Source organism: Chiloscyllium plagiosum, chromosome 13 (assembly GCF_004010195.1).
Source record: "Chiloscyllium plagiosum isolate BGI_BamShark_2017 chromosome 13, ASM401019v2, whole genome shotgun sequence".
In the NCBI taxonomy this organism is placed as follows: domain Eukaryota; kingdom Metazoa; phylum Chordata; class Chondrichthyes; order Orectolobiformes; family Hemiscylliidae; genus Chiloscyllium; species Chiloscyllium plagiosum.
The window spans coordinates 55,949,743-55,977,680 of record NC_057722.1 but is presented as its reverse complement, the minus strand read 5'-3'; the positions used below and the strand labels follow the sequence as shown (position 1 = coordinate 55,977,680).

At 39.2% G+C, this 27,938-nt stretch overlaps 1 protein-coding gene across 1 annotated transcript in view; it reads right to left on the bottom strand.

The window, feature by feature from the left end:
• Positions 1–1,881: 1,881 nt before the first annotated feature.
• Positions 1,882–27,938, bottom strand: part of meltf (melanotransferrin) — an 80,174-nt gene continuing 54,117 nt past the window's right edge. Inside the window, exons 12-16 of the mRNA XM_043702473.1 lie at positions 26,885–27,041; positions 17,170–17,234; positions 13,783–13,970; positions 7,065–7,254; positions 1,882–2,408 (exon numbers count right to left, since the gene is read on the bottom strand). Of these exons, the coding sequence (XP_043558408.1) occupies positions 2,350–2,408; positions 7,065–7,254; positions 13,783–13,970; positions 17,170–17,234; positions 26,885–27,041 (659 nt within the window). The 3' untranslated portion in view covers positions 1,882–2,349. The remainder of the gene's footprint in view (positions 2,409–7,064; positions 7,255–13,782; positions 13,971–17,169; positions 17,235–26,884; positions 27,042–27,938) is intronic.

Below are 27,938 nucleotides of genomic sequence, written 5' to 3'. Positions count from 1 at the left end.
TGAGATGTTTTGTTATTTTGACATTTCAAGCAATGTGTGTAAGTTGCTCCAAAATATACATGTCCAAAGGTTAATAATGTCTGTTGGTTTATAGTTCTAGCCTTAGTCTGATGAGAGTATATATTCATTTTGAAGATGACAAAGATGTCACCTGATGGGCAGTAATATTTTCCAGTAAGCCAGAATACAATTGGGAGTGTTCTCTTTTCAATCCTGTGTATCACTATTGGGTAAGAGTCTCATTTATTGATGAACTAAGGTGCACCCACGCAGGAATGGTCATTAACAACACTTAATTGTAAATCTAACACAATACTCTCAAAAACATATCAGAGGACAGATGGAATCATTTGGCCTATCTACCATACATATCCACCAGTTAATGCTTTTTAATGGTGTACAATGAGAACAGTAACAATAATTGTTCAAAAATAAAAGTAATATATTTGAATATTTTAAAGTATTTATTAAAATACTTCTACAGACTGCCATTGTTGCCTATTTCTAATAGGTAAAACACTCTCTAACAGTTCTCTAACAGTACTATAAAATTTACCACAGAATATTAGCTTTTAACAAAAGGGATATTAAATTATTGTTGATAAACTAACATTCTCTGGAAAGCTTATTGTACTTTAGCCTGGCAATAATATATGCTGGCCTTGTCAACCATGCAGCTAATAAATGATTGATGATTCTTGGTGACATGAAGAGCAAATTGATGGGAAATGAATAACTTCAAAATTATAGCAAACATAAAATGTTACTGCCAATGTTAGGAACATTATTTTGTTGTTAGGGTTTAATAAGAGCATCATTGAACTCAATACAGATAAAGTACATATTGTGGCTGTCAGCAAAGTTGAGTACATACCTGGCATACACATCAAAATGGCATCCAGTATCTGCATCGTTGATTATGCAGTACAGATTAAGGAACAGAATGCCATTTCCAATGTTCCAGCAATACACCTTCATCCAACTTCTGAAGAGAAGTCCTTAGTGCATTTTTATTTTTTATCCCTGCATTCCTTGAATAAGCTGCCTACTTGGATCCCATTTAATTGCAGACGAGACTAGATTAAAAACCAAGTAAATGACTGGATTCTAATTTTTTTTTCCTTTTACTCAAAATCCATTAACATTCCACTGGGGATCTAAGGAAATTGATTACTTTTCACAAGTGAATTACAAAACTTGTTCATCAAAGATGAATTTTCAATTCCTTTGGAAAACATAGAGCTTTAAGACTGCTCTATATTGTGCTCCATGATATTACATTACCATAGGAACCTAGCCAGCCCATTGCATTTATGTTAAACTTCAGTGAATCCTGTTTCTTTTCCCTTTCTTCATTAATTTCTAAATTTATTTCTCTTTATTTTCTAAACTTCCACATCTCATGCCTATCTCCTCTGTAACCCAGGTCCTGGCTGTTTCCACTCCATTACTACTCTCCACCTCACCTACAAATTTCTCCTCTCCAAATATAATGGACAGTGTTTACCAAAGTTTCTGTGGCTAAAACAGTTTTTTCAGGAATTTTGTGTTTAAAGAATAAATGTCAATGAATAGAAGCTAACCTTACCAAAACAACTACAACTGCCGGGGAGAACAATTCTACTTGAAAGAGGTGTTATACATTTGTGAAGGAAGCAATTACACATATGCTCACTGATATGGCTATTGCCTTTAGAGATGGTATGCACAAGATAAGTAACAGACAATTTTTTTATGCTCTGACATATTTGCCTAATCACAACTGCTTCAAAGAGATTCCACTGAAAATTCTATATAAGGCGTACCTACATTGTAAAGCATTCTGCAAAAATCACTTTGTTGTATAAGTTGTCCCATGAAATGTAAACAGTATAAACGAAATATTTGTAAACCATTATTTATACCAGTAAATAATATGGCATGTACACACAATGATGTAGCATCTGCTTTTACAGAAGCTGTGCTGCTGAATGCAACTAATAAATTACTACATACAGTGACCTTCTCTTTAAACAGTCATGATCAACCCCAAATAATTTTTCTACCAGTTCCACATGTAACATGTTTAAATCTACAAATTACAATCCTTAAATCAGGTATTGTGTGACATCTCTCTTGAACTGTTATGACATTTCTGAGCTTAGGAAAATGAATCATCATTTATTGTTTTTCATGTCTGAATTGTTGCAGCTGGGTAGCATTTTCAATCTTGGGCTTCATTTTATCTGATGCAGTGTGTTTTTGTTTTTATTGTTTCAATTCCTCTCCTCGAGTAGTTCGGTTCAACAAGGATGAATTGCCTGCACATTTCCGATTTGAAATGAGTCTTGTGGCAGATCATGGAGGTGATTATAAGAAGAAACTGTGCAGCATTAAAATGAGCAGACACAACGATGACCTTGTTATCGCTGGAAGAAAGATGGGTAATTAGGGGAAAATCTCTAGTAGAACAAAAGTCAAATTTTTAAACAAAATCTAAATTTTCAAAACCACATTTAATTATAATGTCATAAAAGGAGGAGCAGCGTAGCAGCTGTGAAACTGAAATTACAGACTAATAGGTTTAAACCCCTCAGTATTTTGATACTTGATCATGGCATAATGGCTTTTCTGGCTAGGCCAGCATTCACTGCTGTCTGTAATTGCCCTGGGGAAGGTAGTGGTTAACTGTTGCCTTGAACTGCTCAGTCCTTGGGGTCAGGCACACTGTCAGTTAGGAGGGGAGTTTTGGGATTTTGACTAAGTGACAACGAAGATACAGTATTATAGTTTTCAAACAGGATGCTGTGCAACTTGGAGGGGAGTTTGCAGGTGATGATGTTACAATGCTGACCTTTCCTGCTAGGTGATGGAAGAGGTGAGTTTGGAAGGTGCTATTGGAGAGGGCTCAGTGTGTTACATCTTGTAAATAGTACATCATCCTGCTACTGTACATCAGTGGTGAAGAGGAAGAAATGCTGAAAGGTTGTGGATGGGACGCCAGTGAAATGGGTCCTAGTCTCTCTGACCAATGGAAACATTTTCTCCAACATCCACTCTGTCCAGGCCATTCAGTAGTCTGTAAGCTTCAATTAGATCACCCCCCCACCCCCATCTTTCTAAACTCCGTTGAGAGTAGACCCAGAATCCTCAAACATTGTATATTAAGCTTTTCATTCCTAAGATCATTTTCAAGAACCTCCTCTGAACATGCCCCAGGGCCAGTACATCCTTCCTGAAATATGGGGCCCAAAACTGCACACAATACTTCAAATGTGGTCTGACCAGCGCCTTGGAGAGTACTTCCCTGTTTTTATATTCAAATCCTCTCAAAATAAATGCCATCACTGCATTTGCCTTCCTAACTACTGATTCAACTTACAAGTCTACCTTGGGAGAATCCTGAACTAGAATTCCCAAGTTTCTTTGTACTTCGTACTTTGCATTTTTTCCCCATTTAGGAAATAGTCCATGCCACTATTCTTCCTGCCTCACACTTTCCCACATTGTATTCCATCTACCACTTCTTTGCCCACTCTCCTAACTTGTCCAAATCCTTCTGCAGCCTCCCCACCTCCTCAATGCTACCTGACTCTTTACTTATTTTTGTATCGTCTGCAAATTTAGCCAGAATGCCCCTAGTTCCTTCATCATTAATATATAAAGTGAAAAGTTGTGGTCCCAACACTATGCCTTGTGGAACACCAGTTGTCACTGGCTTCCACCCTGAGCAAGACCCTTTTATCCCCACTCTCTGTTTTCTGCTAAACAGCCAGGCTTCTATCCATGTGAGTCACTTGCCTCTAACACCAGGGCCATTCTCTTCCAAAGTAGTCTCTTGTGCGGCACCTTGTCAAAGACCTTCTTGAAGTTGAGGTCGATAACATTGTGGCAAAGCTGCTCCGATAATACGGTTATGTTGTCCTTGGTACTTTTTTCAGAGAGATTGTAAATGACACAGATTCTGAAAAGTCTGGGGTTGAGGGATTTTCGGGCCAATTTGATAATAGCAAACAGAAAATGCCACGGGCAGAAGGCAAACAAATTTTAAAAAACACTTTTACAATGAAAGGAGAGTGACCAGTTCTCCCAGCTCAGCTTTTCTCTGGTTTGGTTTCATTTTTAGCAGTGGTGGACCCACAGAGAAGCAGGTTCAGGCTGGTATACTCTCTCTGACTTCTATCTTGTAAGACCCTGGGTTTGATTTTACCTTTGGAGCCATGGGGTGTTTATGGGAATTGTTGCAAGTATTTGGAACCGCATCGTTAAGTTGGGATGATCTGTTGGTTTTCCAGATAGATTAAATTATTCGGTTTTTGGTTTTCTGTTGTTTGTGTTTCATTCAGTAATCTTGTAAATAATTTCTGTTTCGTTTAAAACTAAGTGATTTGATCAGTGACATTTCTTCTGGAATATCCACTTTATACCTGCTTAGAACAACTAGCAAAGTTAAGGTCTGGGCTACCTTGAAATGTTTTGAGGGGTCCAGCCTGGTCCATAACAACATCCATTGGCTCTCTTTGGTCTAACCTGCTCATTACTTCCTCAAAGAATTCTAGCAAATTTGTCAGATATAAGTATTCAGAAATCCCATCCTTCACAATGAATTTCAGTATCATACCCATGAGGTTAGGCTATTCGGCCTGTAATTTTCCTGTCTTTTGCCTTACTGCCTTTTTAAACCGGAATGGGACCATTCGCTGCTGCCGATTAGCCACTGCCCTGTCACCGCCGAGGACGCTTCGCCACAGCCCAATGGCCGCTGAGGACGCTTCGCCACTGCCATTGGCCACCGAGGACACTTCACCACTGCCCATTGGCCGCCAAGGACGTTTCGCCACTGCCCATTGGCCGCTGAAGACGCTTTGCCACCGCAAGTGTTTGTAACTCATTTTTAAGTATAAACCAATAAAATGATACTTATTTCACCCCTTTTTAATCAATATGTACTATGTTGTTGTATAAATAAAGGGGACTGAAGTATGAAAGAACAGGCAGGAGGGAAAACAATCAGTACATATATATATTTCCGGTGGCGAACAGTCTCCAGAGGTCAAACGGTCCCAGTGGAAAAACGCTGGTGGCGAACCGGCGGTGGCAAATGTGCCGTGGCGAATTGTCACCAACCCTTTTAAACAGGGGTATCATGTTAGCAATTTCCCAGTCCTCTGGGACCCTCCCAGATTCTAGCGATTCCTGAAAGATCACCATTAATGCCTCTGCTATATCTTCAGTTATCTTCCTTGGAACTCTGGGATGTAGTCCATCTGATCCAGTGGTTTATCCCCCTTCAGGCCATTCAGTTTTTTTAGCATCTTCTCCTTGGTGATGCCCACCATATTCAGCTCTGAAGTTTTGGGATGTTACTCATGTCTTCCACCGTGAAGACTGATACAAAGTAATTGTTCAGTTCCTTAGCCATTTCCTTGTACCCTACTACTATCACTCTAGTGTCATTTTCCAGCAGTGCAATGTCCACTTTTGGCTCTCTTTTGTCCTTTGTATATCTGAAGAAACACTTCCAGCCTTCCTTTATATTACTGGCTAGCTTTACCCTCACATTTAATCTTCTTTTCCTTATTTCTTTTTTACTGCCCTCTGTTGGCCTTTGTAAGCTTCGCAATCCTCTGGTTTCCCACTGCCACATTATATGCCTACTCTTTTGCTTTTATGCTATCCCTGACTTCCCTAGTTAGCCACGGTTACGTCATCGTTCCTGTACCATGCTTCTTTTTCTTCGGGATGAATCTCTGCTGTGTCTCCAGAATTACTCCCAGAAACTCCTGCCATTGCTGTTCCACTGTCTTTGCTGCTAGGCTCCTCTCTCATGCCTCTGTAGTTGCCTTTATTTAGCTGTAATACCATTTCCTCTGATTCAATCTTCTCTCTCTCAAATTGCAAAGTAAATTCAACCATATTATGATCACTGCCTCCTAAGGATTCCTTCACCTTAAGCTCCCTTATCAAATCTGCCTCATTGCATAACATTAAATCCAGTATTGCCTGTTCCCTAGTGGGCTCCACCACAAGCTACTCCAAAAAGCCATCTCGTAGACAAATTCCTTTTCTTGCAATCCACTACCAACTTCACTCTTAATCCACCTGCATATTGAAATCCCCCAAGATCACTATAACTTTGCCTTTCCTATACATCTTTTCTATCTTCTGGTGTATCTTGTGCCCCAGCTCCTGACTACTATTTGGAGGCCTCTACATAACTCCAACTATGGTTTTTTAACCTTTTGCGGTTCCTCAATTCTATCCACACATTCTACACCATCTGACCCTACTTTGTTTCTTAGTATTTATTTCATTTCATTTCTTACTAATAAGGAAATCTCGCTCCATCTGCCCACCTACCTATTTTTTCGATAGGATGTATATCCTTGAATATTCAGCTTCCAACCCTGCTCCCCCGTCGCCATGTCTCCGTGATGTGCACCACGTCATACCTGCCAATTTCAATCTGCACCACAAGCTCCTTTACCTTACTCCTTACACTGTGTGTATTCAGATAGAACAGCTTTAGTCCTGTAATAACCATCCCTCTACTCATTGTCAATCATTTGCTCGGTGTGCTTGAAGTTTGATTGCTAACCCTTTCTAAACACTCTGTCCTATTTGTGTCTGTGTTGGAGACTTTAATAACCTCTCCTGAGTTATACACTCTTAGCTCCTGGGGTTTTCTAAGTTCCCCCTATAACTGAGCCCTCTTATCTCTCCCACGCTCCATTGCCGCCACCACCACCCCATTTTGTTTAAAGCTCTGCCTACAGCCCTAATTATGCGATTTGCTAGGACTCTGGTCCCAGCACAGTTCAGATGAAGACCATCCCATCGGAACAGGTCCCTTTTTCCCAGTACTGGTGTCAATGTCCCATGAATTTGATGGTATACAAGACTTGTGGAAGCACCACCAGCATGAAATATCACAATGCTTTGGGGAATGTAATCCAATATGAATTCAGGTGAGATAGGCAGAAAACATACTGATAAAAACAATAAGCTTTGAGATAAAGCATCAAAAATGGAATGCTCCTTTTTAAGGCATGATATTCATACAAGTAGATAGGGGTATAACTCACCTGCACCAGAACATTCAATCTTCTTGATTGCGTCCAGGTAGGTTTTTCCAAGCCAATCTTGGTAAGTAGTTTTCTCCCCAACTGAAATGATTCTAACAGTAGAATCTTTAAACAGCAGATCACTTCCATCATAGGCTGATGAATTAAACATCTTGAAGCCATTAGGATTATCATTTTTCCCAAAGAAATCCTGCAAGAAAAGGCATCCATTTATATAGCATTTGTGTGCTTTCTTCGCACTGTGGTAATATCTGAGGAACTACTATTTTTCCAAACATCAAGAGGACTCCATATTTTTCTTTGAACACTACTGCTGAATCTTTAATGTCACCTAAGGTTTGGAAACATGTAGGTGGAAATTATCATCTATTTTGGATGTTAGTACCTCTAATAGTGCAGCAATACTTCCTTGAAAGGTTAGTTCAATGTGTGTACTTCAATCTTGAATTCTGATGCAAAGGTAAACCAAGGCAACAAAAAAAATCAGCAATGGAAGTGCTAGTAAGCTTTAATTAAAGTAATGTCTTCCACTTTAACTGTGTTAGACCACAAAATATATGAGCAGTATTAGAACATTCAGCCCATTAAGTCTGCTCCGATATTCGATCATGGCTTATATGTTTCTCAATCCCATTCTCCTGCCTTCTGTACATAACCTTTGATACCCTTACTAAACAAGAACACATCTATCTCTATCTTAAATGCACTCAATGGCCTCCAAATTCCCCTGTGACAGTAAGTTCCACAGAAAAGCCAGCATCTGCTTGAAGAAATTCCTCCTCATCTCAGTTTTAAAGAGTCAACCCTTCACTCAAAGACTGTGCCCTTGGGTCCTAGTCTCTCCTATTACTAGAAATATATTCTCCATGTCTACTCTATCCAGGCCTCTCAGTATTCTGTAATACTGAGAAGCCTGTAAGGTTCCATCAGATCCCTTTCATCTTTCTAAACTCCATTGAGTTCAGATTCAGAGTCCTCAGTTGCTCATCATACAACAAGCCCTTAATTCCTTAGATCATTCTTATAAACCTCCGCTTGACCCCCTCTAAGTCGAGCACATCTTTCCTTAAATGCAGCACCCAAAACTACTCTCAATATTCCAAATGCATTCTGACCAGAGCCTTATACAGCCTCAGCAGTATGTCTCTGCTCTTGTACTCTAGCCATCTTGAAGAATGGCATCATTGCGTTTGCCTTCCTACCTGCCAAAGAACCTGCATGTTAATCTTAACAGTCCTCAACTCGGACTCCCAAGTTCCTTTGTGTTTAGATTTTCAAAGACTTTCCCCATTTAGAAAATAGCCAATGCCTTTATTCTTCCTTGCAAAGTGTGTAACCTCACTCTTTTTCCACATTGTACTCCATCTGCCACTTCTTTGCTCACTCGCCTAGCATGTCCAATTCCTCTGCAGCCTCCCTGCTTTCTCGACACTACCTGTCCCTCTCTGTGTGTCATCTGCAAACTTAGCAACAATTCCCTTAGTTCCTTTGTCTCAGTCGTTAATGTATAACATGAATAGTTGTGGTCCCAACACTCACTTACGTGGAACTCCTCTCGTTACCGCCATCCTGAAAAAGACCCCTTTATTCCTCCTCTCTCTGCCTTCTGCCCCTAACACTACAAACTCTTATCTTTCCAGGTGAAAGTGAGGACTGCAGATGCTGGAGATTAGAGTCAAGAGTGTGGTGCTGGAAAAGCACATCAGGTAAGGCAGCAGCCAAGGAGTAGGAAAGTCGATGTTTCAGGCAAAAGCCCTACCACATCCTGTCAAAAGCCTCCTGGAAATCCAATAGATTATGTCCACTGGCTCTCCTTTGTCTAACTTGCTCATTATTTCCTCAGAATTCTAACAGATATGGTAGGCGTGACGTGGTGATATGTAGTTTGTATTCCATATTGTCTGTGAAATTTGCTTTAAACACCAGGACTAGTTTTCAATTTTATGCTTTCACAGGGGAGGACTGCTTGAAAGAGATATGTTCAAATTAGTTCTAGAACACTAATAATCCACAATAACAGTTTTTTATATTTTTATATTTACTGAAGTGACCATTTCCCTCCTGCTCTTCACACCAGAAGTTACATTTTTATATTCATTGTTATAGATTTTTAAATAATCACACAAAACCCTCCCTCTCTTTACCTAAAAATGTGGATAAAGACCAGTAGATTTTATTCTGCATGTTCTTCAGTGATAAGGTATCCAATACAACTTGTTGCAACTTTATAAAGCATGGGTTAGGCCAGAGTTCTGGTCACCATACTTTCAGAAGGACATGATTGCACTGGAGAGGGTGCAGAGGTTAACCAGAATGTTGCCTGGGATGAAAAGTCTGTGATAAGAGGAGACTGGAAAGGCTGGGTTTTTTTCTTGGAGCACAGGAGACTTGAGGGGAAATTTGATTGAGATATACAAAATTATGGGAGGCTTAGACAGGGTAGATCATGAGAATTCTGTCCCCTTGGCAGGTGTGTCGAAGATCAGAGGGCAAAAGTTTAATGTGAGAAACCAGTGGCTTAGAAGAGATCTGAGGAACTTTTTTTTTGTCACCCAGAGGGTGGTAGAAATATGTGATGCACTACCTGAGAGTGTGGTGTAGCCAGATACTCCTGCAATATTAAAAAGAACATCTGGATGATCACTTAAAATGCCAGGGCACAACAGGCTATATGGACCAAGTGCATGTAAATGAGATTAGTGTAGTTTGGTGTTTGTTGGTCAACATAGTGGGTTGAATGGCCTGTTTCTATCCTGTATGACTCTACATTAAAATTACAATATTGCAAAGCGTGAGTTGTAAATGTTCTAAAAGAAAATCAGCTCTAATTGTATTTAGCAATGACAAGTAAATGCCAGCCTAACAGAAATTATGTCATGTACAAATTCAAGGGAATTCATACTATTAAAACTGATTATTTAGCACAATGATGCAGAATGCTGATAGCTTAATGTGCTGAACCATAAATTATAAATTTAGGTAATCCTGACAGTACTGGTTAAATAAAGCTAAACAATCTGGCATTCAGTTCTGATTGTTATCTCATCAGGTTTTTTTTAAAATTATACCACTTATTAAATATCAAGATTTTTTATTTTGATCTGATCCTGCTCCATGTGTGATGTGAATCTCTCACAGCTAGCCCCAGCAGACAGCATATTCACAAACCAATAGAATGTTTGGTTCATGCATAGTCCAATCGCTGGAATGCCACCAAATGATTTGATCTGGATTTTCCTAATTTGGAGAAGTAATTTAAATAGAAAGTTGTTTCATTTAGCATAAGCAACAACCTCAGAGTCATGCATATTAGGTTTCTGCTGTCCAGGATACCTGAACACATTTATGAATGGCACAGTTCAACTTGCTGCTAACTGTAAGGTTGCTGAACAGCAAGTTGTTAATGACTGAGACGAACTTCCTGATATCAAAGGTGTGATCGCTGAGAACCATGCATAAAATGTTACCTAAACAGCAGGTGGGAAACCTGTTCCTGAGTTAACAAATCTCCAGTCAGAAGATGTGAATGAAAAGTTTGGAACAGCAAAAACCTTTTACAGTTTAATAACTTGCAGAGTTTCACTGTGCCATGAATGCAAGCCCAACGCTATGAAGTTTAATTTACTCCTCAGCAATGTGAGGAGCTGAGAAACAAGATAATTTGTTAAATTATTTTAACAAATTTATTTAATATCACCTTTGTACATAACTTTAGGGCAGTCAGTCTTCCTTGAAACAAAGCAAAGATCATGCTACGGATTTGCAGCTTTAATATTTTCTATTTTCTATTCCCCATGCCCCCAGCTGTTCTGACATAATCCCTTGTGACTAGTTTGGGCACTGTGATCAAGGAACAGGTTGTCTGTCTCTCCACCAGCAGCCACCCTCCCCTGACTCCACAAGATCTGAAATATTTAATAAAATGAGCAGTCAAAAAAGGAAGACAAGATAATTGGTATGCAAATAGCTAAGAATATGTTTCATGAATTTGTTATTTTCATTAGAAACTAGCAGTTTTTAATGAAAACCAATGATAGTTTTAATGTAAAGCTGAGGCCCCTGACAAAAGGTCATAAAGAAATTAACACTTGATTCAGGTACGGCGAGATTAAGTGGAATGATCAAGATTGTCACAGTATCATTGGGTCCAATGGGAAGTTTAAAGAGATGGGTCCATTGAACTTAAGTCTCTCCCACAAATACACAATGGAAAGGATGGAAATGCATAAAAGTAGGAGATGGAGGAAAAAAATATTCAGAAGAAGGAAAGAGGTGGAAGAGATAGGGTAGAAACCAGTGAGTCATAGAGATGTACAGCATGGAAACAGACCCTTCGATCCAACCCGTCCATGCTGACCAGATATCCCAACCCAATCTAATCCCACCTGCCAGCACCCGGCCCATATCCCTCCAAACCCTTCCTATTCATATACCCACCCAAATGCCTCTTAAATGTTGCAATTATACCAGCCTCCACCACTTCCCCTGACAGCTCATTTCATACACGTACCACCCTCTGCGTGAAAACGTTGCCCCATAGGTCCCTTTTATATCTTTCCCCTCTCGCTCTAAACCTATGCCCTCTAGTTCTGGACTCCCCCAACCCAGGGAAAAGACTTTGTCTGTTTATCTTATCCATGTCCCTCATAATTTTGAAAGATGACAATTTAAAATGCAATGTGAGGAGCTGAGAACCAAGATAAATCAAAATAAGAATTATGGGTGAGTAAAATTTAGAATGAAACAAAATATGTAACCTTCAGATGTGCACAAATTTGGAACTGACGAACAGTGAGTGACCAGTAATAGAAGCATTAGATTAATTTAATCTGTAATAAATAAAGGCATGCAAAATAATTTCAGCAACAAGGAGATGAAGATGGGACACAAGCAGCCAAATTTGCAAAAGGGGACATTAATATTAGTAGCGGATAGACTGCAGAATGTAAAACGCAACTCCAGGTTCAAAGTGGCATTAAGGTAAAGAATAATAATGATTCAAGCTGACAGTGGCTGGGAAGGTGTTAAAAGTATTCAGAGACCTGAGTGAAATTTATAGCAGATATGAAAGCAACAATGGAAATATTCCTGAAGCTCGGTTCCAGGAAATTATGGTTTAACTAAAATTTGATGTTAAATTGCATACATGTGAAAGTTGGCCCTGTACATTCCAATGACAATATGTTGATAAGCAAGAGAAAGGGATTGTAGATTCTTGGGAGCTCCAAATAGAGAACAACAATGTCCATGCACTCTTAATATGTTGAAACAGATCAAAGCACTTCACAGGAATTTACAACATTGTATCACACTGACTCATACAAGCAGATACTAGATCAGATGATTAAAAACACTGAGTCTGGCTTTCAAAGTGTCTTAAAGGAGGAAAGTGATATAGATGTAGTGAGGTGTGGGAGTTGGAATTCCAGAGATTGGGGCTGGACAACTGAAGTTATGGCTACCAATGGCATAGCAACTATCTTTGGGAATGCACAAGAGACCGGAATTAGATGAGTGCAAATATCTGAGGGTATGTTGCTGAAGGAGATTACAAAGGCGAAGGACCAGGGAGGGATATGAAAACAAGATAAAAATTTTTAAATCAGAAACTTATTTGACAAAGAGTTGGTACAACAACAAGCACAGAAGTTATGGTAGAGATGGAATTTTTTGCAAGATACGGGAATGGTTACAGAAAGTGGTGAACACTGCCTGGATAATCACGAAGGCCAACCTCCCATCTATAGAATCTATCTACCAGGCCCCCTGTCAAGGAAAGGCCGCCAGCATTCTCAAAGATCCATCCCACCCTGGCAATGTTTTTCTACAACCTCTACCATCAGGGAGAAGATACAGAAGCCTGAACACACTCACCAGCCGGTTTTGTAACAGTTTCTACCCTACTGTTGTTAGAATACTGAATGGACTCACAAATCCTTAACATTTGCCTGTACAATGTACCTATGTTTTTGTTTTTGCTGCTGTTTACCCATTATTTACTTACCTATGCTACTTAACTTTGTGATCTGCCTGTATTGCTCGCAAGACAAAGCTTTTCACTGTGCCTTGGTACATGTGATAATAAATTCAATTCAATTAGTCATCATATAGAAAAAGATTAGATGATTACGAAGTGATGGCACAGATCGCTACAGGGGAAATAGTGTTTAACTAAATTGCTGGAGATTTTTGAATAAGTAAAAAAATGGCTTGCTGAGCTTAATGCTGTTGATGTGGTATCCAGAAGGCATTTGATGCAGTGCCACATAAAACACTTGAGAAAAGGTATAGGTTATGGTATAAGTGGAAAGCAGCAACATGGAGACAAAATTGGTTGAGTGATAGGAAACAGAATAATGGTCAATAGATTTTTTTTCGGGCGAAGGAAAGTTTGTAGTGGTGGGCCCCAGGAATTGGCAGTAATAATCTGGATCTTAGTATGCAAGGGTCAGTTTCCAAGTTTGCAGGTGACACTAAAGTGGGAAGAAATTTAAACTGCTGAGAAGACAGTGTGGAACACCAAAAGGATATTGACAAGTTTGAGGAGTGGGCAAGTAGGTGGCAGCTGAAGGATTTAAGGAAATTATCTATAGATATTGAGATAGCACTCAAGTCAATTTTTTCAGTCTTTGTCAGTTTAGTAAGATGTTTATATTGATATCCCTTTCTTGATTTGCAAATGCAACAGTAGTACAGAGGTGGCACCTGAACTACTTACCTGTCCTTTATCAAGCAAGCCAAAGACAGCAGTAATGGACGTGGAAGGGTGGACCATCACTGCATGAGATGGAACCTTAGCCAAATTACACTCCTTCCATTGATTCACTTCTGCCCGTGCACCATTCAGACACAGTAGCTGGTAATCAGTGGATTTTAGATTCACAGCCCATGGTTCCTGATTTCTTGCTAGTAAAAAAAAACACATTTATAAATCTATGACATTTTAATATTTTAAAGCAGTGAAACTATCCTAGGTTAGATCACATAGGTAAAAGGAATGAAAGGACTTCTCACATATTCGATCAGTTAGAAAAGTTAAGGCACTTGGCAGTAAATATGCCTCGGTTAGGAAAGAGATGTAAGCAAAGGTGTGCCCGGGGGGGATCTTGCAAATTGCAAGGAAGAAAGTAGATTGGTGGAGTGGGCAGGTAGTCGGTAGATTAATTTCAGTATAGAGAAATGAGAAGATGTAGGTTCAAGAAGGAAAAAAGAGCAATGACTACCCAAAATATTGGGAATGGCTAGGAATACAGTAATTAAAGTATGTGGAGAGGTTTAGAGCATACAATACCCTGGCACAAACAGGAATAGAAACAAACTCCACACTAGCATTTGAGAATGAAATGGATTGTATTTGTAAGATGTAAAGATCGGAGAAATTTACACAATTTGACTCTTGGGTATTTATTTTAAAAATTGACACGCTGTAAAGTTCTGTAATTCTATGAAAATGTGACAGCAGTTTGGGAAGGAATCACCATTTTACAAGAACAAAATGACATTACAAATGATATAGCAATGGAACTAAAGGATCTGATGGGAGTACAGGCACTTTTGTGGCACACTACCAGTACTGCATGACTTTGTTCTCACTAAACAGATAGTTTCTGCAGTAAGGATAGAAACAGGGTAGGCTGGGACATTGAAATGAGGTGACACTGCCTTCATGATTGATTGATGCTGCCCAGGCAGTTGCTCTCTAACAATACCCTTCCTATGAATGGCCTTCATCCAGACTAGTTGTCCTTTTTCATTGTAGTCAATGTTTTTACACGGGTAACGTATTATAGATTTACACCTGCCTACTCCGATTGGTGGTACTTCTTGGAAGTAATGTGAATTGCCCTACTATTGTCTCTAAGAAGCAAGTGGCTGTGCATTGTAGGGAGTTAAGTTTTTTTGATCTGCACCCATCAGTTCCAACAGACAGTGCCATGAAGAGAGCACGTTGGAGAGGTAAATATGCAGATCAGTCAACAAATCTGGATTTTACTTCAGGACTTTTCGTTGTCTGTACTGCTTATTCTGTCTCTCCAGTAGATTGACAGTATCTAGGTAAATTTGTGACATGCTGAAAGCTAAGTGTCATTGTAAATGCTTTGAATATTTCACCAGTAAGCTGTGGGTTTTCATTAGAAATGAGGACATCCAAGATACCATGAGTGGCAAACATCTCCCATGGGGAAGTTGGAGATGTCAAGTATTTCATTGGTCATTGATGTCATTTGTTTAACCTCAAGCAATCTTGAGTAGTAATTAACTACAATGAGATAAAGTGATCTTCATTCATGAACAGGTCTATGCCCAAATGGGCCGAGGGTCCTTCAGGAAATTCTGTAGAGTCAAGAGGTTCCTGTCATTCATTACTGTCTATAGTACATCAATTACAATTGGTGACTAGGCCTTCAACTGTTTTGAAATCTCTGGCCACCAAACAGCCTATGAGCTTTCGTTCAGCACTTGTTTGGTCAGAGGAGAGGTCTGAGTCCTCTGGTCAGATGGTTTAGTGTGCTTTATGTAGTCAGCATGTTCTGTAAAAAGTTCTGCATTAAATGGAAGTTTTGCCATATAATTCTTCTTGAACAGTTTTCAAAACTTTGTATACATTGCTATTTGGACTGCTCATTCTCGAATTAGATCCTCTTTTGATTCAAGAAATTCAGTGACTGATTTATCAAAGGTTCTCCTATATTATATTTTAATTAAAAATAACGAACAGCATATTTTAGAGGTTGAATAAAAATTTAATTTGACTGTTAAATAATAAAAATGACTACCTTTTTTGGGAGGAATGAAAGATTTGTTGTCACTAACCCTTACTGGATTGAATTTGCTCAGCGTATCTGGTAATTGGTCTTTCTTGAATGGAACTTCCAATTCAGATTTATCCTGTTAGCTGCTTGTGAGTGTTTACTGCTCTCACTACTTCTTTAAAGCTTTTTTCTCCAATTACTGGCTGTAAAAGGCTTTTTGAAAGTATTTTGGTGGTTTTTCTGGAAGAATTTTCTATTCAGAGATTTTTTTCCTTCACGAGCAGCTCGTCAGCTCTGTGACCTTTCTGGCTGCAAACTGGAATTAAAGCTGTATTAAGGATTCCTTGAAAAAAAATTTTTAAAAATTCTGTTAGTTTCAATCTCAAGTCTGTTTCTTAATCTTCACTGTTTCCACAATTTTCTCATCAGTGAATCCTGCTGCTACCACTATCTTTTATTGTGTGGCTACACGCCTCACTGTATGTTTGGGCTTGAGACAGACTGGTTGATGCGAAGATAAAGTCAAGAACTATCTTCGGGCTTATATTTCAAAGCAATGGTATTTATTATGCTTGAGTAGTCAATGCTGCCAAACATGATAAATGCCAATATACCAGGTTCTAACCTTAACACTAGGTAAGGACACACCTGTCTTCTTCTTGTCCTCATGAAATGTAAAAGTCATGGTATACAATGGTCTGACTTCAACCACACTGTGCTATTTATGCTCGATAAATTCCAACTTTATGATATCATTACAAGGTTGCCTAAGGGCCTTTACACAATAGGCCACTGTAAGTGTGATGAAACATTGGACAATGTTCCTTTCCAGCTGACTATAAAATTTGGGAAAATAAACATAATGTTCTGAGAAACTGCTTACGATAATCCAATGAAGTGTCATAGGGTGAAGTTCAAAGGAGTCAAGTGACAATCATTTCAGTAATTTTAAGATGGAGTTGACAGATATTTTGGACATTAATTGAAGGATTATAGATGGTGAACAGCATATTCTTCAAACTTTAAAGTTTACTAAAAGGATCAATAATGAGATTTCTTGGTCTACATAGTCCAACATTTCTTTGACAAGCGTTAAGAAAGTAGTAAAATGAACTGTGGTGAGGGAAGGGGGGGTGGGAGGAAAGAAAAAAAGAGATACTTTGAAAAGCAATATGGACAGGAAGAATATGAAGGAGAATGGAACTGGAGATGATGAGGTATGAAGAAAAGAAGAAATATGAAGAACCCATGTGGGATTAAAAATAGGTAAAACTGTAACTGAAAGGAAACTTGGAATTGAAATAGAGGATTTAGAAACTCGCAAAATGGCCAGAAGAGCCAACTAGACTTACCATCTGTGTTATCAAAAACTGTTGTGTGTTTTACAAATGCTACATCTCCAACCTCTACAAGGCATCTATTGATTTTAAAGAAAATAAGTTACTTTCATGTCACTTCTACAATATCCAAAAATTATGCTGATTCAAGAATGCAGTATGCATTAAAATCTGCTCTGGTAGAAAGTTTCTTCCCTTGCAATCCTACATGCATTGAGTTTCCAGTTGAGTTTTGTGCTTGAAAATTTACTTCTGTACGATGCAGTTGTTTCATTAACCTTATTTTGCACATTTACCAATTCCATCCATGACATATTAACAATGCAATACACCTCATTTTAATGGTACACTGTACAATTAGATTTTGTTAGCAGCAGAAAGAATGCTACCCTCTTTCTGGTATTGGTTTCCTGTTTCCTGATGGTTTAAATTATGCGCCACTTCTCAGGAACCTCCAGACATGCAGCAGTACTAACATCAATAAGCAAAGTATGTAGCCATTCACATTCAGATATTCCCGCAGAGAAACCAAGAATTTAAAAACTGCGAATTTATTTTTATTTAAGTTTACAGATAGCAAAACCAATGTTTAAAGAAAGAAACCAGCACATTATAAAAGGTAAAAAATATTTTTAAATGATGATTTTCTAAAATTCCAGAATAGAAAAATCTGACATTTCACTGTTGTGAAACAGTGAGGTCCTGTGAGGGTGATTAGCAATAATTATGAATATAGTTCCTTATTCAACAAAGTGTAAGTTCTTGAGCAGTTTTTACAGTGCGATTCCATATAAGTATGGATGTTTTGATCAATTCACTACACAAAGATTGCAGCCTGGTGGACTTCCCTGGAGGAGCACTGATTGTGGACAGCAATTTTTAATGATCTTGGCGAGATGTGGACAAAACAATTAAAGTAGGATTGCAGGTCATCAAAATACTGGCATTTATCACTGGGAATATAGAATCCAATGTTATTATTTAGTAAGGTCTGAGGCCAGAGGCCGTAGGGAATTAGGGAAACTGTGATGGTTTTATATTATATATTGGTAATTTGGTGAGAACTTGATTGGCTGTGTATATTCATTTTTAGAAACAGAGTCAAAAAATGTGATGCTGGAGGAGCACAACAGGTTAGGCAGCAGACGAGGACCAGGAGAGTCTACATTTCAGGTACAAGCCCTTCATATACGAAACAAGTAATCAGTGATGCTGGAGTTGATACTGAGAGATTTGCAATAAAACTCTAACCAGACATGCATATGCCTGAATTGTTTAAGTAACATTTAACCTCGGGTGTTTAACGTCCACAACAAATGAAGTTATGCTGAACTTGTACAGGGCCTTGACACAAACAAAAAAAAGACAGCTGGGGAATCTCTGCAGGTCTGGCAGCCTTTGTGAAGAGAATAGAGTTAACATTTCAAGCCAAGTGACCCTTCTTCAGAACTCTGGACTCAAAACATTAATTCTCTTATTTCTCCACAGTTGGGCCAAACCCATTGATTTTCTCCAGTTATTTGTTTTTGTTTAGTTCAAGCCTCCAGCATTCACAGTAGAGTACTTTGTTTTTATTTGTTGTTTAAGACTTTTATTGAACAGTTTTAGTTCTGCTCTCCATGTTATAAAAATGGCATAGAAATACTTGAGTAAATCTCTCAAAGACTAACAAGGACAGACCCAGAAATACAGTCATATAGTCACAGAGATGTACAGCATGGAAACAGACCCTTCGGTCCAACGCGTCGATGCCGACCAGATATCCCAACTCAATCTAGTCCCACCTGCCAGCACCCGGCCCATATCCCTCCAAACCCTTCCTATTCATATACCCATCCAAATGCCTTTTAAATGTTGGAATTGTACCAGCCTCCACCACTTCCTCTGGCAGCCCATTTCATATACGTACCACCCTCTGTGTGAAAAAGTTGCCCCTTAGGTTTTTTTTAATATATTTCCTCTCTCACCCTAAATCTATGCCCTCTAGTTCTGGATTACCCCAACCCAGGGAAAAGGCTTTGTCTATTTACCCTATCCATGCCCCTCATAATTTTGTAAACCTCTATACGGTCACCCCTCAGCCTCCAACACTCCAGGAAAAACAGCCCCAGCCTGTTCAGCCTCTCCCTATAGCTCAAATCCTCCAACCCTGGCAACATCCTTGTAAATCTTTTCTGAACCCTTTCAAATTTCACAACATCTTTCCGATAGGAAGGAGACCAGAATTGCAAGCAATTGCAACCAACAGTGGTCTAACCAATGTCCTGTACAGCTACAACATGACCTCTCAACTCCTGTACTCAATATTCTGACCGATAAAGGAACGCATACCAAACGCCTTCTTCACTATCCTATCTACCTATGAATCTACTTTCAAGGAGCTATGAACCTGCACTCCAAGGTCCCTTTGTTCAGCAACACTCCCTAGGACCTTAGCGTTAAGTGTATAAGTCCTGCTAAGATTTGCTTTCCCAAAATGCAGCACCTCGCATTTATCTGAATGAAACTCCATCTGCCACTTCTCGGCCCATTGGCCCATCTGGTCAAGATCTGTTGTAATCTGAGGTAACCTTCTTCGCTGTCCACTACACCTCTAACTTTATTACAGAAATATTACAGAACCTTGGAAAGAATGCAGTTGGTAGATTTGTTCTCAGATGCTTCGTCACTATGCTAAGTAACATCATCAGTGAGCCGCCGATGAAGGATTGGTGTTCTGTCCCACCTGCTATTTATCAGATCTGGTTCTGTTTCTGAGAAGTTGGTGAACAGGGTCGAAATTGATATGTTTGTTAATGGAGTTCCAGTTTGAATGCCAGGCCTCGAGGAAATCCCGCGTGTGTCTTTGTTTAGCCTGTCCCAGGATAGGTATATTGTTCCAGATGAACTGGTGTCCCTCTTTGTCTGTGTGTATGGATTCCAGTGATAGTTGGTCATGTCTTTTGGTGGCCTGTTGGTGGCCATGCATCCTGGTGGCTAGTGTTGTTTGTCCAATGTAATGTTTGTTGCAGTTTTTGCAGGGTATTTTGTATATGACGTTCGTTCTGCTGGTTGTTGGTACAGGGTCCTTTAGATTCACCAGGAGCTGTTTCAGTGTGGTCATGGCGCCTATGGCTGGAATAGTCTGATCATCATCTCCGAGATATCTTTGCTGCACAACATACAGCAGCACCCAGGAACTACGAGAAGCCAAGGAAAAACACCTATACAACGTATTCAGGAACAACAGTTACCCGATAAGCACAGTTTGCTGATTCCTGTACAACAGACCCAGAGACTCTAGCCACCCTGCCATACAAAGACATTGAAACAGCTTCTGATGAATTTACAGGACCCCATGCCAACAACCAGCAGAACAAATGTCGTATACCAAATATCCTGCAAGGACTATAGCAAACATTACATTGGACAAACAGGCAAGACACCAGCCACCAGGATACATGAGCACCAACTAGCCAGCGAAAACATGACCAACTATCACTGGAATCCATACACACAGACGAAAAGAGACACCAGTTAGACTGGGACAATACATGCATCCTGGGACAGGCTAAACAAAGACATGCACGAGAATTCCTGGAGGTCTTGCATTCAAACCGAACTCCATTAACAAACATATCAATTTGGACCTCATTTACCAAGGGATGATGTTACCTAGCATGGTGATGAAACATTTGAGAACAAATCTACCAGCTCAGCGAGCAAACTTAGAACCTGATCCACAACATGAGTTACAAATCTTCTCCAAAAATTGTTTGGGTTTCTTTCCTTAAAAAATGAGAAATCCTGGAGGAGAGTTGGTTGGTATTTAAATGAATTTCTTAGATGAGGTAGATGCAAAAAAAAGGTTTTGACTTGTGAAAGAACCCAAAACTAGAGTTAATAAAAATGATACAGTAATAGTAATAAATTCAATTATAAAATTAGGAGAAATTTCTTTGCTCAGAGAGTGTTTAGAATGTAGAGCTCACTATTACTGAAGGTGGTTGAGTGAACTTGCTTTTAAAATGAAATTAAATAAATACACAGAAAAAGGAAATGCTGGGAGGCTCAGATGTGATAGCTGGAATAAGAGGTGTGTGAAACATAAATACTGTACAGACTGCAAGGTTTGTAGCTCAGGTTGAGGTTTTGGGTGTAGGTTTGCTTGCTGAGCTATAGGTTTGATATCCAGACGTTTCATTAACTAGCCAGGTAATGAAACGTCTGGATATCAAACCTACAGCTCAGCGAGCAAACCTACACCCTAAACTGTACAGACTAGTTGGACTGAATGACGGACTTTGGTGCTGCACACTGTACAATCTGGAATTCTAAATTTTTGCACACAGACACCTGAAGATGTTGCCGATTTCAGTGAAGTAATTATTGAGAGTACAGTTAGCTTCACTGACTTTGCCATCCAAAGTCCAGGCCAAGATGTCACTTAGTGAAACCTAAACTTCAGCTCTGAATTAATGCAGTAATCACTTAATTAATGCAGTACTTTAACCTTCCAATTGTTCTCCTGTAAATTATAACAAGATTTCTGCTTCCCCCACCCCAGTTAGTCATTAAACTACAGTTTATAAAATGCATACCTTTTGTTAAACTGTTTTGCTGCTCACATTTTGTTGTTTAAGCAAACCGTATTTTATAACTTCAGGTGCTGACTTAGCTCTATCTTTTCAAATTAGTTGCCTTATATAGCCACAAGTTCTTTTTGCTATCACCCTTGATACTGAACTGTAATGAAATTTGCCTTTACTAATTGCAGATAAACTTCTTCACTTTTACATATCAGTCTTGCCAGATTTAATATGTCTCATTCATTGTCTGGATGGAATAATTAAACATGCATTGACATCAACAATATAGTTGACAAAGTTTTACATGAGAAAACACATCATCTGAAATAGTACGCTCTTCACATTTTTAAAATTTGAACTCCTCCTAAGCTACTTTATCAATCTAGTAAGGATGACAGAAACAACATTAGTTTGTAAGAATTTTTTAAAAGATGTTTTACACATTCCCTTCACTCCCAAATACACTGCAAGATGAGTGTGGTGCTGGAAAAACACAGCAGGTCAGGCAGCATCCACGGAGCAAGAAAATCGATGTTTCGGGCATAAGCCCTCCATCAGGAAAGGGCTAATGAATGGAAATTCCTGATGAAGGGCTTATGCCCGAAACATCAATTCTCCTACTCCTCGGATGCTGCCTGACCTGCTGTGTTTTCCCAGGAACACACTTTCGACTTTGATCTCCAGCATCTGCAGTCCTCACCTTTTCCTACACTGTGAAATGCCATGGCTTATAAAACAGAAGGCATACCATAAGTATTAAATAGATGATTTATATAACCAATTCTGTTCACTCCATGTGAAGGTAAGAAATGACTAAAGGCTCGGGATACTACAAAGGCAATGACTCCATTCCAGCTAAAGCAGTGAAAACTTGTGCTCCAGAATTATCCATACACTTAGCTACAATACTGGCGTATACCTGCCAAAGTGGGAAATTGCTCAGGTATCTCATGTCTGCAAAAAGCAGGACAAATCCAACTTGGCTAATTACTGCTTTATCAGTTTACTTCTGATCATCAGCAAAGTTGATGAAAAGGGTTTTTAATAGTGCTTTCAACTGACACTAGCAAAGAAATAACATGCTCAGTTTGGGTGTGCTCGGCCACTCAGCTCCTAACCCATCACAGCCTTGGTTGAAATGAGTGCCCATGACATCAAGGAGCCCAGCAAACTGTAATTAGAGGATCGGGAAAAATTCTCCACTGGTTGGAGTCATACCTAGCAATGAAAAAGATGATTTGGTTGTTGGAGATCCATCATTCTTAGTCCAAGAATATCACTGCATGAGTTCCTCAGGGTAGTATAATAGACTTCAACATCTCCAGTTGTTTATAAATGACCTTCCCTCCTTCATAAGGTCAGATGTAGGATATTTGCTGGTGATTGCACAATGTTCAGCAACTCTTGAAATTCTGAATCAGCCCATGTCCATATGCAGCAACACCAAGACAATATCCAGGCATGGGCTGATAAGTAGCAAGTAGCATTCATGCCACACAAGTGTCAGGTAACAACCATCTCCAACAAGAAAAATATTAAGATATTGCCATTGACACATCATTGCAATTTAGCATGGCCAGTCCACCTACCTGCACAGCTTTGGACTGAGAGGAAACCCAGAGACACAGGTAGGACATGCAACCTCCATACAGTCACCTGAGGGTGTAATCAAACCCAGGCCCCTCACACTGTGAGGCAGCAGTGCAACTCACTGAGTTTCAAATTGGGCAGCATGGTGGCCATCTTGCTGTTCCTTCATTGTTGCTAGGTCAACATCCTGGAAATCCTTCCCTAGCAGTGCTGTGGGTAATGCCTATATTCCAAGGAATGCAGCAGTACAAGAAGGCAGTTCACCATTACCATCTTCAAAGCAATTTGGGATGGACAATAAATACTGGACTAGCTAGCAATGTCTACATCTCATGAACAAAAAAATGCTTTTCACTATTGCTACTGAAAAAAGAGTTACTCCATATGATCAACTACGCTAGATTTCCAGTTTTGTTCTCAAAATAGTCTCTTTCTAACAAATCTCCTGTAACAAACTTTACCCTTGTGTGAACTTCAGTGAAGCCAGAGCGTGTGTACAGTTTTCAGTAAAAATGATAATAGCAAGGTTAGTAGTCCTGTCATGACAAGCTTCAATTGTGGCAATAATTTCAACAAAATTTATCTGTGAAAGGACTAGGAGCCTTTAAACCTTTAGACTCGAAAGTTATTCACAGAATCACTGAAGTGTTGCGGCACAAAAGGCATTATTCAGTCCATCATGCCTGCGCCTGCTCATTAAATAGATATCATTACCGAGTGTCCATCTCTTGTTTTTACCCTTACACATTACTTTTATCCAAATAATTATCAAATGGCCTCTTGGATGCTTCCGTTGAAGCTGCTTCCATGCATTCCATATCCTAACCTTGTGCTGAGTATGAACATTGTTCCTCACTTCACTCTTGTTTCATTTGTAAATCACTTTAAATCTATGCACTCTTATTCTTGTTCCTTTCATGAGTGGAAACCATTTCACCTTATCCAATATATCCATCCCTCTCATGATTTTGAAGATCCTCTCTTAGCCATCTTCCCTCCGATGAGAGCAATCCCAACTTCTTCAATTTATCTTCATCACTGAAATTCTTCAATACTGGAACTACTCTACACTTTTGATTTGCTTACCTACTGTGTGGAAACAGGCCATTTGGCCCAACAAGTCCACACCGACCCTCCGAAGAGTAACCCACCCAGACCCATTCCCCTATAATTACCCCTGACTAGTGCAACTAACACTATGGGCAATTTAGCTCGGCCTATTCACCTGATCTGCACATGTTTTGGATTGTGAGAGGAAACCCGAGCAGACACGGGGAGAATGTGCAAACTCCACACACACAGTGGCCCAAGACAGGAATTGAACCCAGGTCCCTGGCACTGTGAGGCAGCAGTGCTAACCACTGATCCACCGTGCCGCCCATAACTTCAGAGCATTAATATCCTTACACAGCATGGCACTCTGAAATGTGTACAATATTCCAGGTAAGGTCTAAACATTCAACATCACCTCCTTGCTCTTGTACTCTATGTCCCTATTACCATGTTGAGTAAATTGCATACTTGATTTACTGCTCTCTCTACCTATCCTACCACTTTCGATGTTATGCTCCTATAACCGTCTCCCGAAATTTGAACTGTATTCCTTATTTTATATTGTCTTTCATTGTTTTTCCTATCAAAATGTGTTACCTCATACTTCTCCGCATTGAAACTCATCTGCCACCTATCTGCCAACTTTACCCTCTGTCTATCTTCTTCTAGAGTTCTACACTGTCACCTTCACAATTTACATTTCTTCCAAGTTTGTGTCATCTGCAAAGTTTGAAATCTGCCCCACACCAAGATCCAGATATTTCTATTATCAGGCAAAGCAACGGTTTCTCAACGGAGTGCGAGGGAACTCCACATCAAACCTTTCTCTGACTCGAAAAATATCCATTGGCCATTAATCTGGGTTTCCTAACACTTCACCAATTTTCTTCCATGGCATATAATTTTCCTCACAATTGTGTTTATGGCACTTTATCAAAATTAATGTATGCCACATCAACAGTGTTACCCTCATTCAGTATTTTTCTGTTACCTCTTAAAAAAAAACTCCAATAAGTTAGTTAAACATGATTGCCCCTTAATTCGTCTATGCTGAATCTTTCTAATCAACCCACCTTATTCCATGTAACTATTCAAACTATCCCAAATAATTGTCTCGAGAAGCTTCCCCACCAGTGAAGTTAAATTGACTGGTCTGAAATTGCTGGGCTTATCCTTACAACCTTTTTTGAACAAGGCCATAACATTTGCAATTTTCCACTTTTTTAGTCATCTGGGGAAGTCTGAAAGATGCTGCTGCAATTTCCACTCTTAGTTCCTTTAAATCCTTGGATGCATTCCATTTGGTCCTGGTGCATTGTAAACTTTAAGTACCAACACTCAAAGACTTCAACCCTATCAATTTTGAAGCTTTCATGCAATTGAGTTCCTTCCTTTGTTACCATGGCCTGGGTAACACCTTTCTTTAGTATACACAGATGCAAAATACTCACTTAACACCTTATCCATGGCCCCTGCCTCCAGTTGTCAATAGCCTTTTTGGTCCCTAATTGGCCCTACTCTTCCTTTTATCACCATATTAGTATTGGTATAGCCATAGAGATTTCTTTTTGTTGGTTGCTAATCTTTTCTTAGAATTCTTCCTTATTTCTCCTATTTGCTTTTGCACCTTCCGTATGAACTTTCAATATTCCTTTTCTTTATCAATTTCGTTTCCTGACACTTGTCAGAAACATGCTTTCTCTTTATCTTAATTTCTACCTCCTGTGTCATCCTGGGAACTGCATCTTTAGTTTCTAATACCTCATTCCCAGATTTATTTTTTATGATGGATTTTCTTGGACAAATTTAAGATTGCTATGAAGGGCTCTGCATTGCAGCTTACTCTTAAAAAGTTCATGAAATTGACAGAAATTATTATAATGTCACATGCTTTTCTTTTCAAAGCAAATAGACAGTCAATCTAAGGATTGAATTTCTTGTTTTCACCTGACTCAAACTGTAGTTGCAGCCATTTAATGTGGGATCAACACAAATTTCATTTTAACTAATTTCAATGGAACAGAAAATCAGTGATTTCAAAAACAGATGGCTGTTCAGAAAACAAATTTTATATTTGAATGCTGTCATGTCAATACATCATAATCCTAAATTATTTGTGGACATATTGAATTTTTTAAATAAGACAGTTTTCTTTAAAAGAAGAAGGTTGACTGTACAATTCAGTAATTTATGAGAAATTCCACATAGATTACATTCGGCCTTTAACAAGATCATGAAATGTCACATCTGGAAGGGTGTTAAGGAGTTTCAAAGAAACACATTGTAAAGATTATCTCCTGTGAGTTACACCTTCAGGCTGTGGACATAATGTGAAATAAAATAATATAGTCTGGGCAAAAGATATTTGTGTTTTCTACTGGCAGAAATATACAAGGAAAGGGGCTAAAAACCAACTACACCTCTGGTGACTTCAGTTTCTTCAGGTTATTGTGCCATCATAAATCTTTAAATATGTCGTGAAAGGCTCAGCACGTTGAATAGCTGGGTCTAATAGATACCTGAATGCTCCTGTATAGCCACTGTATCGTTCCACTGTAGTGGCAGCACACTTTGACTTCCCTTCAACATCTCCAATGCATAACTCACAAAGGCTTGATGGGTAACCTGGCTGGTTTGCACCTGGCACACAGCTTGCAGAAAAAAACTCACCAACAGCTGTCCAAGAAAGAGAGAAAAATTGTAAACCATCTCTGTGTTTGTTGCAGTGTTACACCACTTACTGGCTTAAAGATCTCCAATTGAAAACATAGATATGCATACTTGGATACTTTTGTTTTAACTGGATGTGCAAATATGAATTCATCTGGATACAAATTAGGCCAGAACAGCAATTTTAGGTTTAGTATTTCTATCCTAGCCTTCCATCTTGAGTTCATCAGGACAGTTCATCTGGGGAAGTCTGAAAGATGCTGCTGCAATTTCCACTCTTAGTTCCTTTAAATCCTTGGATGCATTCCATTTGGTCCTGGTGCATCGTCAACTTTAAGTACCAACACTCAAAGACTTCAACCCTATCAATTTTGAAGCTTTCATGCAATTGAGTTCCTTCCTTTGAAAACAACTTTCATATTTCCTATGAAAACAACTTTCATATTGTATGCATTTAAAGCTGAAAGTTTCAAGTCACGTATATTGTGATGCACTTGTGTGCACTGGAAGCTACATATTTTAATATACAAGATACTGCTCTTTGTAAACAGAAAACAAAAAGTTCGCACTGCACCTATTTCAACAGGTTTCAGGCATTTGGTGATTCATTTCCCAAGACAATGCGTTGACCAATCAGAATCAACTTGCTTGGCAATTAACTGTAGTCATCATTAATTGGTACATTTTCCATAGCAATGCCTTTACCATCTAGAAATCTCTTGCCAACTATTCAGCACTGCCTTCCCATAAAGTTCAGGATCGTCTTAGAAGAGGAAAGACAAGTAACAAAGTGGAGAGGTTCTGGGAGAGACTTTAAGAAGTCTGGGCCTAGAACCTAAAAATACCACATTGTCTTCTTGCACTTCTTGATACGAAGCTTTTCCTTAGGTGGACCAGTTGAAA